Genomic DNA, 16004 nt, shown 5'->3' with positions numbered 1-16004 from the left:
GCTATGCTAGTATAGTCTCCCCCTCCCTCCCTCCCCACCCAGCAACAAGGAGAAAGCTGTTCAGTCCAAACAGACAAGTCATGGCAGCAGCAGAGGTAGCAAGCACTCTCTGACCCTGGAAGTGGGAGGCTATTGTGGCTGGAGTTTTCAAGACGGGAGTGTGTGAAGAGTGAGTGAAGGCAAGGTCCATTTACCTCATGTGACCCTCCTTTGCCTTCAATGTCCCCACAGAATGGACAGCCTGTGGAGGCTACAGAGAATGTGAAGTGTCCCCAGGGCTGGCACTTCAAGAACCAATGGATTGTGGAGCTCAACCATGCAGTGGACAGTGAGGGTCAGTCTCTGGTCAGGGCTGAGGGCAGGAGGGTCTGGGGACCCTAAGTCATTAAAGACTTGTTCATCTGGCAGCCTCTGAATGGTCACGCTCTCAGGCAGGATGGGTCTGACTTCCTGGGAGTTCCTAACCTCTAGGGAATAGGTCTCTACCTATTCTATAGAATAGACACTGCAGGTGCCTACTGAGACCTGGCCCAGAGCCTGGCAGGTGGATGCCTTTGAACATGGATTTGCTTACAGCACCTCAATTCACCCCAGGCGGCCCCAGGGAGGGGGCAGTGGGATGGAAGTCTTGAGGTCTCAGCTCTAGACACAAGCCTTGCTGCTCATAGCTGTGTGGTCTTGTATGAGTCATCTCCATTTGTAAGACAGGCACCTGGGCCCAGGCAGTCCAGGTGACACAAAGGGTGAGCACACCTTCTTGGACATAGGAAACACCACTCCCTTGTAGCTTGTCCCTTTCTCAGACATATCAAAGCCTCCTAGTATGCACACACTCCTGACCCAGAGGCCATGGTGCTGTCCCCACAGGCTGGGAGTATGGAGTGGGGATCCCACCCTTGGGCTTGCCCCAGATCTGGAGCTCGGTGGAGAAGACCTACCATTCATGCCGTCGGCGGCGCTGGGTGCGTGTGCGGTTCCGGGATCACAGTGAACTGGGCCTGGAGCAGGAGACCCTCTCCTTCCTGCAGTTGGTGAGTACCCCCACCCTGCCTCCCTGTAGAGGCCCTGATGGGGATGTGGGCAAGGGGACTTGGAAAGCAGGTCAGGGGCATGACTCTGCTTTCTTCCCTGCAGCAGGGCCTGGCTAATGAGGGAGAGGAAGGCTGGGAGTATGGAACCTTCGGCTCCAAGTTCCACCTGGACCCACAACCAACAAGCCGGTTCCGCCGCCGATGCTGGCACCGAAGGCTGGCGCCCAACAAGGAAAGGGACGTTGCCCCCATATTCCTCTTGGAGGGATCCTTGGTAAAGCCACCATACGCTGGGTGACAGACACTTGCTTGCCACCCCACCTCCCAGAGGATCAGGGACACCCCCACTGTGCATGATTGACTGGGCCCTAACTCTTCAAGCTTGGCAGATGGTACCTGCAAGGGGTAGAGGGTGTTTGGGGCCTGGAAAAGGGAGTCAGGAAGTACTGAGAGCCTTAAGGGGGCCCTTTCTGGACACAGGAAATGGATCTGAAAAAACACCCTGAGAAGGAACCAGAGATGAGGAGGTCATGGCATCAGTTCAAAGAGTTCTTGAAACGTACTCCAGAGGATCCCCGGATCCCCACCATGCCCTTCATCTACTGCATCCTCAACAGTGAGCAGTGGGAGTCTACTGAGTGGCCCCAGAGGCCAGAGCCGGAGGGTGGGAAGGAGGAAGGAGCCTTTGGGGACCCTGGGGACAGGTGATAAATGAGGTGCCTCTCTACCCAGAGCCCCACTACTACCAGCTCTTCTGCTATATCTACCAGGCCCGGAACCTGATATCCAACCAGATCCTGACCTTCCAAGGTAGGAATGTCCCATGTCATTCAACTTTTGTTCCCTAGTCCCCCAGGGTCTGGCAACACATCCATATAAGGTATATAATGATTATGTGACAAAGATGCAGATCTTAGAGACCCCCAAGCAGCTCACAGGAGAAAAGGCCCCAAAACAAAGACTTTATAAATCAAGGCTGCTCTTGAGATTAGAAGGGGGAGCTGAGGACTTCATTCACTTAGCTAGCCTAGAAGTGAAAGGAGCTTGCATGGCGGAGGATTGAAGGAGAGAGTGGAACATGAAAGAGTGGCACACTAGGGAACCACACTGTAGCTGAACAGGAGGGACAAGGAGGAAGGAGGGCCTGCATGATGATCATCACTGGTTCTGTGAGGAAGTCCCATGGAGGGGCTCAGGAGGCGAGCTAAGTGCTCCTACCTTGTCCTATTAATGGTACTGTTCATAGGAGGTGAGCAGAGTGGTGGGGACTTCAGGAATGTTTGCTGAGGGCCGTGTCCATTGAGCATCACTACTGTCATTAAATGATCACTCATTGATAGTGTAGAAGATCAGCCATGGGGAGTCTTGTCCCCACAACTCCTCCAGAGGCACCCCCATCTTCCATCTCTGTGAAAGCCACGTCCAACCACAGTGGGCATGGCATTCACAGGCATAGAAGCAAAGGCTCGCCTGGCCTGAGGGGTATGCTCACTTGTTCTGCAGCTCCTGCTGAGGCAACCTTCTAGAAAGGCTAGAAGTGGCAGACTGCCTGACAGGGGTCTCCCTGGGACCTGGTCTAATAGCTGTAGCCTCAGAGGAGTGGAGAGCCTCACTTGGCAGTTTGGAGATGGGACTCCCTCCCCTTCCTCCCCATTCTAGGGCCCTTTATTCGAGCAGTCTTCTTGAACCACAGTCTGTGCACCCAGACCCTGCAAAACTCTACAGCACCAGTGTGGGCCCAGACACTCATCTTCCAGCACCTTCTGCTGTTCGAGAACCCCCAGGACACCAAAGAGAGCCCCCCGCTCGTGATGCTGGAACTGTGGCAACATGATTCTCGGGTACAGCAGGTTATGCTGGGAGGGAGGAAGTCCTACTTCATGGCCTTGCTGGGGGCAGGGGACACATTTTAGAGCAAGGTATCTCATGTATTCTTTGTGAGGCTGATGTGTAGGGGTCATGTAAACATGTTAATCATTCCCCTGTCTAAACCAGAATCCCAGGCTAGGTTCCTGACCTGGCCTCCACATTCTGCAAATGCCCTTCTCCTCTAGGGAAAGGAGATCTTGTGGGGACGGAGCATGTGGCCCCCAGTGGTCTCGCTGGACCTCCAAGGCTGGGTCTTGGCCCCCCTGAGGTGGCATCCCATTGTGAAAGAATTCGGGGAGGAAGAGGGTGAGATCTTGGCATCCTGTGAGCTGATCCTTGAGACAGAGGTACTGGGAGACAGGGCTTGGATGGGAAGAACAGGGCTTGGTGCCCCTCCCTGCCCCACCCTCACCCCCGACTTTCCACAACCACCAGGGCTCACCTTACTCCATTAGGAAAGACCTGTATTGAGGCCTAGGAATGACAACATTGGGTCCATTGGTATTGGCCTGCTCAACCTCTCCCCTAATTGTCCCCTAGTTCTGATCCATGAGTTCTGAGATCTTTATAGCTGATACCTCTAAGAGACATGCTTGGTGGGGGTTAGGGGCAGCAGGGCCCCTCCAGGGCCTCATGTTTCCTGCTTTCCCTCCTCTACCCTTTAGAAGCTAACAGAGACACAACTTCCAATCCTAAACATCCCCTGGAAGAATGGGATCTATACACTGCCCAAGGACATCCAGCCCACACTGAAGTTGATGGCCATCGAGGTGTGTGCAGATGGGGAGAGGTGGGCAGGGACAAGCCTCACCCAGAGCAGCTTGGGGCACACTAGGGCTCGCAGTGAAACCTTCCTAAGTACTTGGCCTGAGACCTGAACCCTAAGAACACATTCTCTGAGAAATGTGAGACAGAGAAATGAGAGCATTAGACATAGCATGGGAAATTGTTTCACTGCAGGACTCTACAGGGGCAGCAGACCTGAAACTATAGCATTCATTATACATTTGAGCCCTGAGCTGACTCCTGTGCATCTGGGACTTTTGTAGTTTGCTTCTCTATTGCTGTAATAAAACACCAATCAAAACCAACTTGGGGGAGGATTGGGTGTATTTGGCTTACAGGTATATAGGCCATCATGGAGGGAAGCTAAGGCAGGAACTCAATGTAGAAGTTTGAAGCAGAAACCATGGAGGAACTTTCTGGCTTGCTTTCCCTGGCTTGCTCAGCTACTTTTCCTATACAGCCCAAGCCCTGCCTAGGAACAGTACTGCCTGCAGTGGGCCTGGGCCCTCCCATATCAACTAGCAATCAAGAAGATGTCCCACAGACATGCCCCCAGGCCAGTGGATGGAGAAAATTCCTCAGTTGAGGTTCCCCCTCTTCCCAGGTGACTTTAGTTTATGTCAACTTGACAAAACTAACCAGCACAAGGACTGATTTTCAGAGAAAGAAATTGAGATTCAGAGACAATATATTTCAGACACAGTGACCAGAGAGACTAAGTGAGCAAGCCACAATTTAAGCCCAGCCCTCCCTGAGACCAAATGGAGGTTTCCAAGTTAGATCTTCTGTGCCCTATCACAAATTTAGCAAAGAGAAAAAGGCGGTCAGGTACTCCAGCAACTAGTAGCTCCCCCAAGATCAGTTGATGAGGCTGGTCCCCACTAAGCCCCAAGGAGACTTTCATAAAACATGTGGATGTTTCTTGAGGCGTTTATTGTCAGCCGAGAGAGAAATCATAGGGTGCCAGATCACACTGATAGGTCATAGGGTACAAGTCAGCAATAAGCTAGATGGCGTGGAAACCTCTGAAAAATCTGGGTACCATGTGCTTCTGTGGGCTATAGAGGCAATGAGGCAATCAGCCTCAGGAACTCAATGTCTGAGAACTTCTAGAGCCATCAAGCCGGCAGTGAGGAAGTATGCTATGTATCTGCCTGAGGTCAGTGTGGGCAACATGGAGGATATAGGCCATGGTTATAGAGAGAGCAGACAGCAACCAGGTCTGGAGGACTAGCATGACCCCTCACAGGACAGGAAGACTTGGAAGAGCCTCAGATGCTAGCTTGTGGCACTGCCCCATTCCTGACCCCGGCATCACTCCCAGGCCAGCACATCCCCCTCTGACCAGGAGTTGCTGTCTGCCACTTGTCCTGCTCTTCTTCCTGGTTCTGGCAGGTTCTGGCATGGGGCCTTCGGAACATGAACAAGGTACACTACCCCCAGCTCCTGGTAGAATATGGAGAGAAGTCCCTGAGGACAGAACCCATCAGCAACTTCCAGACCAACCCCAACTTCCCCACTTCCATCTTCTTCCTCATGGTGGTAAGAGACCCTGGGCAGGGGCTGGACAGTCTTCTTTTCTTGAGGGGCCTCACGCTTCCCCTTTCTTGGGTTGCAGTCCATGCCTGTGGAGGAGGCCTTCGCACTGCCCTTGGTGGTAAAGGTTGTGGACAATCAGGACTATGGCCAGCAGATCGTGGTGGGTCAAGCCAACATCAACTTCCTCCAGCCCTATTTCTGTGACCCCTGGGCTCTGAACTACAGGCCCCCAAAGCTGCCAAGTACGGCCCCTTCTGCTGGTCCTCTTCCTGGCCTCATCAGCAAGCTCTCCTTGGGAGTAGGGAGGGGCCCTGGCTCCCCTATGGGGTTGGTGTCCCCTCCTCTTCAGCTTCTTCCCTCCTGAGATTCATGACTGTGCTCTCTCCACACAGTGCTGTCGGTGAAGAAACACAAGACTGTGAGTAAGGGCTCCAGGCCACCTTCTCCCACACCATTTTCAAGAATGACACTGTCCCTGTGAAGGGGTGACCATTAAACCATCCCCATGAGGTGGCCTAACTGTACAGGAGATGGCTAAGGCCATGGTTCCCAAGTCTGCATGTGGAAATCACCTGAGGATCTCCCCGCCCCAGGGGTTTGTTCTAAGATAAGGTCTCAAGTATCTCAGGCTGGCTTTGAACTTGCTATGTAGTTGAGGATGACCTGATCTTCTTGCCTTCCCCTCCCAAGTGCTGCTATGATAGGCATTCACCGAGCTCACCTGAACTTTTTTAATTATTTGTTTATTGGTTTGTGTATGTATATGTACATGTACATGTACATGTACATATATGGAGGTCAGAGATCAACCTCAGGTATCATTCCTTAGGCACTATCCACCTTGTTTTTAAAAGATTTTTTTAAAAAATATTTTTTAAACAGAACATAGGGTAGGATTTTACAGAAGAGTGGGCACCCCACATTGCAGATTTATTTTAAGTATGTGTATTTGCGTATGTCTGTGTGTGCTTATGAGTTCAGGTGCCCTCAGATGCTACAGGCACAGGATCTTCCTGGTGCTGGAGTTGCAGGCAGTTGTGAGCCATCTGATGTGGGTTCTTGGAACCAAACTTGGGTCCTCTGGAAAAGCAGTACATGCTCTTAACCACTGAGCCATATCTCCTGACCCCACTTTATTTTTTTGGACAAGGTCTCTCACTGGCCTGGAACTTGCCAATTAGGCTAGATTGGCTGGCCAGCAAGCTCCAGGGATCCTTCTGTTTTTCCTCCCCAACACTAGGATTACAAATACACACCACCACACCCTGACTTTTTACATAGGCTCTAGGAGAAGGAACTTGGGTCCTTATGCTTGCTTACAAGACTGTTATAGTTAACATTCACTGTCAATTTGACAAGAGCTAGAGTCACCTAGGAGACAAGACTCTGGGCATTCCTGTGAAGGATTATTTAGATTAGTTTAGCAACTGGATATGGCTGTGAGGGATTATCTAGATTAGGTTAATTGAGGTAAGAGAACCCACATTGACTGTGAGTGGCACTGTCCCATGGGCTAGGATCCTGGACTGAATACAAAGGAGAAAGCAAGCATGGTGGTGCATGCCTTTAATCCTAGCACTTGGGAGGCAGAGGCAGGCGGATCTCTGTGAGTTCAAGGCCAGCTTGATGTACATAGTGCGTTCTAGGCCAGCTGGGGCTACAGGGAGACCCTGTCTAAAAAAAGAAAAAAGAAAAAGCAAGCTGAACATGTGCACTCATTATTGCTTCCTGACTGTGACCATATGCCCCCCCCACCTGCCTCCATATTTTCCTCACCATGATGGACAACTTCTCAAACTCTAAGCCAAAATAAACCCTCCTTTAAGTTGCTTCTTGTCAGGTATCTGGTCACACCAATGAGGAAAGTAACTAATACACAGGGCAAGCACTTTATGAACTGAGTCATCTTATCAGCTCCCCTCACCCAGGCCACTGAAGGATCCCACCAGAGTTGCCAATCATGAGAATTCTGTTCAAGTCTCTCAAGTTTTGAAGGTTCAGAACTACCGCTCTAGAACAGCACCATCACACTTTAATGCCAGATGTCTTCAAAACACATTCTGCCAGGCACAGTGGTACAGACCTATAATCCCAGCACTCAGAAAGTTAAGACAGGAATATTGCAGGTTCAAGGCCAGTCTGGGCTATATAGCAAGACCTTGTCTCAAAACACACACACACACACACACACACACAGAAAAAAAAAAAAAAACACCAAACTAAACCAAGGGCTGGAGATGTAGCTTAGTGATGTAGTGCGCGTGTACAGGCACTGCGTTCCATACCCAGCATAAGATAAGTGAGGGAGAGAGGGAAGGTTGATTTTGCTGGACGGGGCATAGTGATTAGGCCTGTAGTCCCAGCACTAGGTAGGCTGAGACAAGAGGGTCATAAGCTGAAAGCCAGCCTGGTATATAGTGAGACTCTTTTTTTTTTTTTTTTTTTTTTTTAATAGTGAGACTTAAAAAACAAAAAAATGACTCTGCCCTCACAGGTTGGGGTAGCATGTGAGATTCTGCATTTCTGAGCATCTTTTTTTGAGTCCCATCTGGTTGGTAGGCAATGAACATGAACAAGCATGATTCCCCTCTTTCAGCCCCTCCCCCAATCCTGTTTGAACTGAAGGCCTATGTAAAATGTGAGGGAGTCAGGGTGAGCCCCTACCTCAGTCCCCTTTCCCCACTATTCTCTAACCTCCTCACTTTTCAGTTCCTAGGGTACATCCAGAAGTTCTGGTTCAAGTCCAGCAAAAATGAGGTGAAATAGGCTCAGACTGGGAAACAAGGAACAATCCCAGTCAGTTTAGGGAGGTGGGGGCCTCTGCTCCTGCCTGAGGGCCAGCATGAGCCTCTTCTGTGCCAGGATGAATATGAACACGACGTGGACTGGTGGAGCAAGCTATTCTGGGCCACAGGCGATGCTAACAAATCCCTGAAGTACAAGTATAAAAACTACTACACCCTAAAGGTTTGGTGGGTCCTGGGAAAGATGGGTGGGATGAAATATCCCACAAGGAGGGGTTACAGACCTAGCCTTGGTTTCTCCAGAAACTACCAGGTGGAGAGCTTTCGGTTTGGTTTGGTTTTGCTTTGTTTTGTTTGAAATGAGGGCTCATGTAGCCCAGGCTGGCCTCCAATTTGCTATGTAGGTGAGAAGGACCTTGAATTCCTGATCCTCCTGCCAATACCTCCTGAGCACTTGGATTGCAGGCATGTGCCACCAGGCTCAATTTTATGTGGTGCTGGGGATTGTGCCACACAAGCACTCAAATAGTTACAACCCCAGTCCAAGTGGGGGAGTTTCTACATTGTCTCCTAAGACTCTCAGTGATTCCTCCTCCAGCCACCTCACCTGAAGCAGGCAGTGAGGCAACTAACTGGGTAGATACTTTGGAAAAGGCCTGGGTGCTGGTGGTCCCCAAAAGGCCCCCCAGCCCAAGTTCTACACATGTCCCTACAGGTGTATGACTGTGAACTAGAGGCAGTTCCAGCCTTCCAGGGCCTGCAGGACTTCTGCCAGACCTTCAAACTCTATCAGGAACAGCCCAAGGTGGACAGCCCTGTGGTAGGAGAGTTCAAGGTATATGTCTACTTACTCTAGTTTTGCTAGTTGTGTCTTTGTAGCCCATCTGTCCCCAAAGACTCTAATGAAAGCCCCCCTGGCTCTGTGTGTTCATGGTGAGGATGTGAAGGCAGGATTGAGAAACATTTCTGGGAGTGAAGAGCAGAGATTAGACTTTGAAGGCAAGGACTGAGGGAGACAGGACCTTCACATTCAGCTCTGGCCTAAGCTGATTCCTCAAAGTCATAGAGCCTCAGTTAGTTCAAACCTGAAGGGATAGATGTGGAATCAGCAGAATCTGAGACTACCAAGTGGCTGTAAGTGCTTTTGCCCCAAACCCCCTCTAAACATGGTGGTCCCTGCTGAAGATCTTTGCTGAACTCCACTGGAAGCACCTCCAGACTGGGCAGCCAAAGCCTTCTCTACCTCCAGGGCCTCTTCCGAATTTACCCATTTCCTGAGGATCCAGAAGCCCCCAAGCCCCCACGTCAGTTCTTAGTTTGGCCTCAGAATGAGGACTTCCCTCAGATGTGCTTGGTGCGGGTGTACTTGGTACGAGCCATCAATCTGCAGCCACAGGACTACAATGGCCTGGTAAAAAAGTACCCCTTGCCTAACACTGGTGTCCCCCACCCCATGCCCAAAGCACAGCATCCTGCAGTGCCTCCAGCTGCTCATACACTGCCAACTGCCCACAGGTTCCACACAGCATACTCACCTCCACCCTCCCTGAACAAGCAAGACTGATTCCCCTCTTCCTTTCCTTTCTCTGCTCATATCTTCCTCCCCACCCCCAGTGTGACCCTTATGTCATCCTGAAACTGGGGCAGATGAAGCTTGGCAGCCGGGACTCATACCAGCCCAACACTCTGGATCCCATCTTTGGCATGTGAGCTGCCCCCAGTCACTCATTCCCACTCTTCCAGCCCTCTGTGCTGTGTTGGGAGGCAGCTCCAATAGGCCTTCAAGCTCTGTGAGCAATGTTTCACTGGCTCTGAAGGACTCAACAGGCAGAAGACAAGTGGATAACCCAGCACTCTTTCTCTTCCTTCACCCCCTCCCCTAAGAGCTCTCAGGTCTCCTTGCCCAAGCCATCAGAAGCTACTTTCTGCCACTTTGGGGGAATGGTTACTCGTGGACAGTTGTCTATACCATGCTCTGCTGTCCACATTCACTGTGAATGAAGGGGTGAAGTGGAGCAGGCACTGCTGACGAATGAGGCAGGGAGAGTACCTGCTCACAGCACCTGCAGTTTCCAATCCTTCACTTCTAGGGTTTTTGAATTCACCTGTAAAATCCCTCTGGAGAAGGATCTACAGATTCAGCTGTACGACTTTGACCTAATTACTTCTGATGATGAGATTGGAAGTACAGTTATTGACCTTGAAAACCGACTTCTGTCTGGCTTTGGAGCCCGTTGTGGGCTCTCCAAATCGTACTGCCAGTGAGCATGGACATATTCAGCAAGTGAGGCGGGTGGGGGGAGGCGTAAGCTCACAGCTCCCTGAAGAAAGGCTGGGCACTCGGGTTGGCAACCAGGGCTGGATCTGTCTCACCAGACATGCTTCCACCACCCTCGCCTGCAGCTCAGAGCAGCGTGCTCTCTAGGACTTGCATCTCTCCATCTCCTTCTCTCACATACCCCACAGGTCAGGGCCCTTCAAGTGGAGGGATCAGATGTCCCCAAGCTACCTCCTAGAACACTATGCCAAACAGAAAGGGCTGCCTCCACCAGTGTTTGACCAGGAGGAAGACTCTGTTTTATACAATGGGAAGAAATTCATGCTGCAAAGCTTCGGTGAGTTCAGTACACTTCCAGAAAATACAGGCCCAGTCTCTGAAAACCGTTTAGGCTCTCCAGAATTAAAGAGTGCCGGGGGTGGGGGTGGGAACCAGAGAGGCAAAGAGGAAGGGAGGGAGGGCAGAGAGAGGTCACCCTTGAACAAACGACAACATCTTTCCACCTTTTCCCTTGTAGAAGGCAACGATAGCCAATACCCATGCAGGACTGGAAAGGGTGTCTAGATAATGACCTCGTGATCCCCTCTCTCCAATCCAGAGTCCAAACCCCCTACCTTTCAGGGTTTGGGGCCCAAGAAGGAACGCCTGGCATTGTACATCTTGCATACCCAGGGGCTAGTTCCTGAGCACGTGGAGACACGCACACTGTACAGTAACAGCCAGCCAGGTATTGACCAGGTATGAGACTGGAGAGGTTGTTCTTGCTTCCTATGGACTGGTCCAGGAGGCCAATAACTCACATAAGTGCACACACAGAAGTGAAGCTTGTTTTGCACATGCTAATAAGCAAGAAGTTCCAATGATATCATATAGCACTTCAGAGCGGGGAAGACTGTAAGAAATGGCCATATAGCATCTGTGAGAAGCACAAGAGTATCTACCAGTAAATGCCTCTACTGTTTTGGTCTCTCCAGAGGTCTGAGGAGATGGCACCCCAGATCAGAGGGTACAGACATTACAACCCTGGTCCTGTCAACTGTAGACTGTCTTTTCCATGGCAAGGAACCCAAAAGGACAGAGATAGCCAAGGGCACTCTAATTATCCCTCACCTTCCAACAACCAAAATGGCTCCACTCATTCTCCAAATCTTTCATGCTCAGGTCATAGTCAAGATAAAATATCTTCTGCTGAGCAACCTTTAAAATAACCATCCTCGGGGGCTGGAGAGATGGCTCAGCGGTTAAGAACACTGGTTGTTCTTGCAGAAGACCCAGATTCAAATCCCAGAACCCACATGGCGGCTAACAACTGTCTATAACTCCAGTCTCAGGGGATCCAACAGCCTCTTCTGACATCCACAGGCATTGTACAACATGGGTACATTTACCTAAATGCAAGCAATACACACATACACATTAAATTAAAAAAAAAAAAACCAACAAAACCTGTTCTCATTGAACCAGCTTTCTCAAATGGTCTCAAATGGATCAAAGAATAAACTCCAAAGAATAAAAGTAGGTTGGGTAGTTTGACAGACAGCACATATTTACCTATTTTCCAAAGTTGGTGGTGCTGCTCTTTCCTTTCTTCCCCCATTTCTCACCATTTTTATCCCATATTCTCTAAGACCTCTGTATTCTGTGATTAGTTTAATATCCTTAGGTTGTAGTCTCACAACACAAAATGACCTTAGTGACAATCCCGTTTCCTCTTACTCAGGACTACCATGCTGCCTAACACATAAAGGCCCAACCCCACCACAGATCCCCATCCACAGGCCTTCTAGCTTGACCTGCTTAGTAGCATTATCTGCCCTCAGTCATAAGTGAAATCTCAATACCCACCCACCCAACTGGTCTTTGAGCCAGCATATACCACCCTCACTCAACTGCTTTCCCAACCAAAAACCAAAGAAGGAGCTGGTGGGGGGCGGGTGGTCACTTGCTACCTCACAGAAATCTCTGTCCCACCCATGGGTAGTGAGAATACAGCCTCATCCCAGCCTCAGACCTTCATGCCACCCAACTGAGAGGCCAGCAACCCAACCAGTAAATCCATTCCTGCTCTAGGGAAAGGTGCAGATGTGGGTGGATATCTTCCCCAAGATGCTGGGGCCTCCTGGCCCCCAAGTCAACATCAGCCCCAGAAAGCCTAAACGGTGAGTCTGTGACAACCCAATTCCCAGTCATGGCATTTCAGTTTAGTCCCCAGGGAGGAGGGCACTTCAGTTCCCAAACACCAAGTGGCAAGAATTCTCTACTGGGAATAGAGGAATCTCTACTGGAACTTTCTAGCCCTGAATTCCCCACATTCAAAAACATAAGAGGGCAGGATCTGGGTCTCTCTTCCCTCACCAAGGCTGCACTGGGGAGCTATTCCTCAGCAAAGTCTCAGATCCCAGTGGCTACAGGTATGAGCTGCGCTGCATCATCTGGAGTACTGCCCAAGTGGACCTGGTGCATAAGACTTTAAGTAGAGACAAGATGAGTGACATCTACATCAAAGGGTGAGGCAGGCTCCAGAAGGATCCTGAATTCCCAGTTCTGTTATTCTGCTGGGGCCTCCTAGTCCTGAAGGGGACAGCTCTCCACTACCACCTGTGCCTGGTGGGATGGGGACCATATGCAGGGACCCCAGGTAAAAGGACTCTGGCCCCAGGTGGTTATTCGGACTAGAGAAGGACATGCAGAAGACAGATATCCACTACCACTCCTTGACTGGGGAAGCCACCTTCAACTGGAGGTTCATCTTTACCATAGACTACCTGGCAGCAGAGCGTATGTGCGTCCAAAGTCAGAAGGTAACAGGTGGGGAAGAGGGAAGGAGAAAAAGTGCCCCAGGGTCCAAGAGATCCCCAACCTTTCAGAGACCTGCAAGCTGTGACAGAATGTTAGGAGCTTGACCTCAGGCAGAATCCCTCTTCCTGTCATTACTGACTAGTGGGCTAAGGTGTATGAGGGAAATGTCAAGGAGGCAGGCCAGTCACATGGTCTTCTGCTGTCCTCCAGGACTACATATGGAGCCTGGACCCCACATCAACAAAATTTCCAGCCAGACTCATCATCCAAGTCTGGGACAATGACATCTTCTCCCCTGATGACTTCCTAGGTGAGGTGCTGGTATAGGGCTTGTGACACAGGATAGGGAGCTTCTCTTGCTGATGGATGGCTTTTCTCTGGGCTCAGGGGTCTTGGAGCTGGATTTATCTGACATGCCTCTTCCGGCCCAGAGCACCAAGCAATGCTCCCTCAGGATGCTGGAAACTGACTCCAAGTGGCCCCACCTCCAACATAAGCGTATCTCCTTATTTAAGAAGAACACTGTAACTGGATGGTGGCCTTGTCAGGTCCAAGATAAAGAAAAGTGGCGTTTGTCGGTAGGCCCTGGGGAAGATGTCTAGTGAATTGGGCTCTAATACCACCTAACTAGCTCCAGCAGACTTCTGGGGGCCTTCCTTTTCCTCTGTGGATGTAGGAATGTTGTCTTGAAATAACCTTGCCTTGACCTAAGCACTGCCCCCCATCCATCCCCCCCCCTCCGGTCTGTGGTGTCCCCAGGGTAAAGTGAAGATGACTCTGGAGATCCTGTCAGAGCAGGAAGCTTTAATCAGGCCAGCTGGGCGAGGCCAGTCAGAACCCAACCAATACCCTACACTTCATCCTCCTCTGTAAGAGCCCTGTGGGGCAGAGGCACCAAGCCTGCTTTTATTCTTCCTTTGTATGGGGTGGTGACTGATGGCCCTCTGAGTGGACAGGGGCAGTTACTTCCTACTACACGGCTCAGCTGCAGTCAGGAAATAAGACTTGGGGGTGGGGTTGAGGGGCTAAAAAAAGATTTTTGCTCTGACTCAACCTGACCTAAAGGTGGTTCTTGTCCTCCATTCTTGGGCACCTCATCATGAAGACGTAATGAATCCTCTTTCATATGGTTCCGGTCACCTATTAAAAACTGCTGCTATGTTATCTGCAAACGCTACCGCTCCAAAATCATATGCCTCTTCCTGATATTCATTTTAGGGATCATACTGTTCAACTTTATCTATTCAGCTCCGGTGAGTGCTAACCATGGAGAAGGGAAAAAGGCACTGACTGCTCTTAGGACAGCTCTGAGACTACGTCGAGGTTGCTTTAGGCTAACTCTGCTGTCTCTTCTCTCTAGAACTACTTGGCTATGACCTGGATTAAACCTGAACTTCGGCTGAATCCTCCCATTAAGATAGTCAATGTCATCGGTTCAATCAAAGGCAAGAGAATCAACTCTTCCATCTTTAACTCTGAGAATTTACACCGACAGCGTGTAACAACCCATAAGCCCTCACTCACCCACGGACCCAGGAATTATCTGAGTGATATCTTCCCAGAGCTTCCAGCTCCACAAGGATAATTGGCCTGGCTTTTCCTGTCCCTTGGGTTTCCTCCCAGATCCTTGTTTGGGTCTTCTAGGACTATCCAAGAAGCTCTGCAGATTCTGACTAGTGTGTGTAAGAAACCACTTCTAGCAAGGGTACAGCTATAATTTTCTACTGAAATAAAGTTTTCTAAGAAAGCTATCTTGGAACTTGAAGGACTTGAGGGTAGGAACTAAAGACAATGTGAGAGGCTGAAAATGCCAGCTCTTCAGTGAAGACTCAGGGACAACGCCACCTTTAAGCACCCTTTCTAGTCCTCAGTTTCTTCCAGGCTAGGAGGCTCTGCCATCAGAGGAAGTGAAGGAAAAGGTAACTGGAGAAGTGGCTCTTCTGGGTGAGTCACATGCTAAGGCCATGGCTCTTGCCCCATCCATGTACATGTGCATAAGAGCCACACATGGACCAGGCACCATCTTCTCCAGCATACTCTAGGGTTACAATGCCAGAACCCGCCACCAATGGGAAAAATTTGTTTCTACAAAAAGCAGGAGCTGAGCAGGGCCTACAATGGTGAATAGGTGGTTTTCTTGTACCACATATCTCAAAAGGGAAAAGCCTAGTTCCTAGGCTGGGTGGGGACTACACATCCCACCTTCTGGCTTCTTTTAAAAGCCTCAGGTACTCATGAGCAGGGATCGCACAAACCTGACTCTCATTCCATCTCTCACTCCTCCCCTATGATCAGATCCCTTCCATTCCACCACTACAATGGCCATCTCAAGAGTCCGCCTAGGTCCTCCACCACAGAGGCCCATTCAACCTTCCTTAAAGCTTAAAACAAAACTGCTGTTTCTTTTCAGTTCTTCTGACCTTAAAGGCTAGCTCTAGGTCACAGTTTGTCATCTGCCTCCCTTGAGGTATCTGGCTACTATGGGAAAGGTGTTAAGAGGTGGCTTTCCACACTCCACCTCTATCTCTCCTGCAAAAGGGCAACACGGCCTGTGCTGCTTAATTAAGCACATGGAAAAGATGAAGCCTGAGAAGATGGATGTCTACCTGCAGCTAGGGTGACCCCTGCTCCCTTCTTCCTAGGCTGGGGGGAGAACAGGGTAGGCGGATGAGGAGGAAACTTTTCCCAACTACCCAGGATAAGAGTTGATACACCTGAGCTTAGGACCTCCTACCTAAGCCCACCCTCGAAGAAGTACAAATTCAAAAGCCCATGACTGGTTCCATCAGTCACTAAGAATTTTCCTCAGACTACAAAGGCCAAAGGAGAGCTCACTTTCGGTCCCTCCAGAGAGACTGGCCTGTAATCAGTTTAATCACTGGGCAGACAGGTGAGCAGCACATGACTTTTGTTGGATAAGGCAGTGTAATAACAATGAGACACATATACGACAGCATT

General features: G+C 50.2%; 1 protein-coding gene across 1 annotated transcript in view; it reads left to right on the top strand.

Annotated features, from left to right (window-relative positions):
- Positions 1-15876, top strand: part of Fer1l5 (fer-1 like family member 5) — a 76788-nt gene extending 60912 nt beyond the window's left edge. Inside the window, exons 27-53 of the mRNA XM_017799376.2 lie at positions 232-334; positions 868-1031; positions 1135-1305; positions 1512-1647; positions 1764-1841; positions 2691-2872; positions 3086-3247; positions 3566-3670; positions 5082-5228; positions 5305-5467; positions 5618-5643; positions 7935-7982; positions 8088-8192; positions 8685-8804; positions 9219-9380; positions 9584-9675; positions 10060-10230; positions 10436-10584; positions 10846-10985; positions 12318-12406; positions 12659-12754; positions 12907-13048; positions 13257-13356; positions 13434-13624; positions 13806-13915; positions 14152-14299; positions 14407-15876. Coding sequence (XP_017654865.1) covers positions 232-334; positions 868-1031; positions 1135-1305; positions 1512-1647; positions 1764-1841; positions 2691-2872; positions 3086-3247; positions 3566-3670; positions 5082-5228; positions 5305-5467; positions 5618-5643; positions 7935-7982; positions 8088-8192; positions 8685-8804; positions 9219-9380; positions 9584-9675; positions 10060-10230; positions 10436-10584; positions 10846-10985; positions 12318-12406; positions 12659-12754; positions 12907-13048; positions 13257-13356; positions 13434-13624; positions 13806-13915; positions 14152-14299; positions 14407-14631 — 3525 coding nt within the window. The 3' untranslated portion in view covers positions 14632-15876. The remainder of the gene's footprint in view (positions 1-231; positions 335-867; positions 1032-1134; positions 1306-1511; positions 1648-1763; positions 1842-2690; positions 2873-3085; positions 3248-3565; positions 3671-5081; positions 5229-5304; positions 5468-5617; positions 5644-7934; positions 7983-8087; positions 8193-8684; positions 8805-9218; positions 9381-9583; positions 9676-10059; positions 10231-10435; positions 10585-10845; positions 10986-12317; positions 12407-12658; positions 12755-12906; positions 13049-13256; positions 13357-13433; positions 13625-13805; positions 13916-14151; positions 14300-14406) is intronic.
- The last annotated feature ends 128 nt before the right edge of the window (positions 15877-16004 follow it).

The sequence above is a fragment of the Nannospalax galili genome, unplaced genomic scaffold (genome assembly GCF_000622305.1).
Source record: "Nannospalax galili isolate Female #2095 unplaced genomic scaffold, S.galili_v1.0 scaffold1311, whole genome shotgun sequence".
NCBI lineage: Eukaryota > Metazoa > Chordata > Mammalia > Rodentia > Spalacidae > Nannospalax > Nannospalax galili.
Note: the sequence above shows the minus strand (reverse complement) of the source record. Positions and strands in the feature narration are given on the sequence as shown.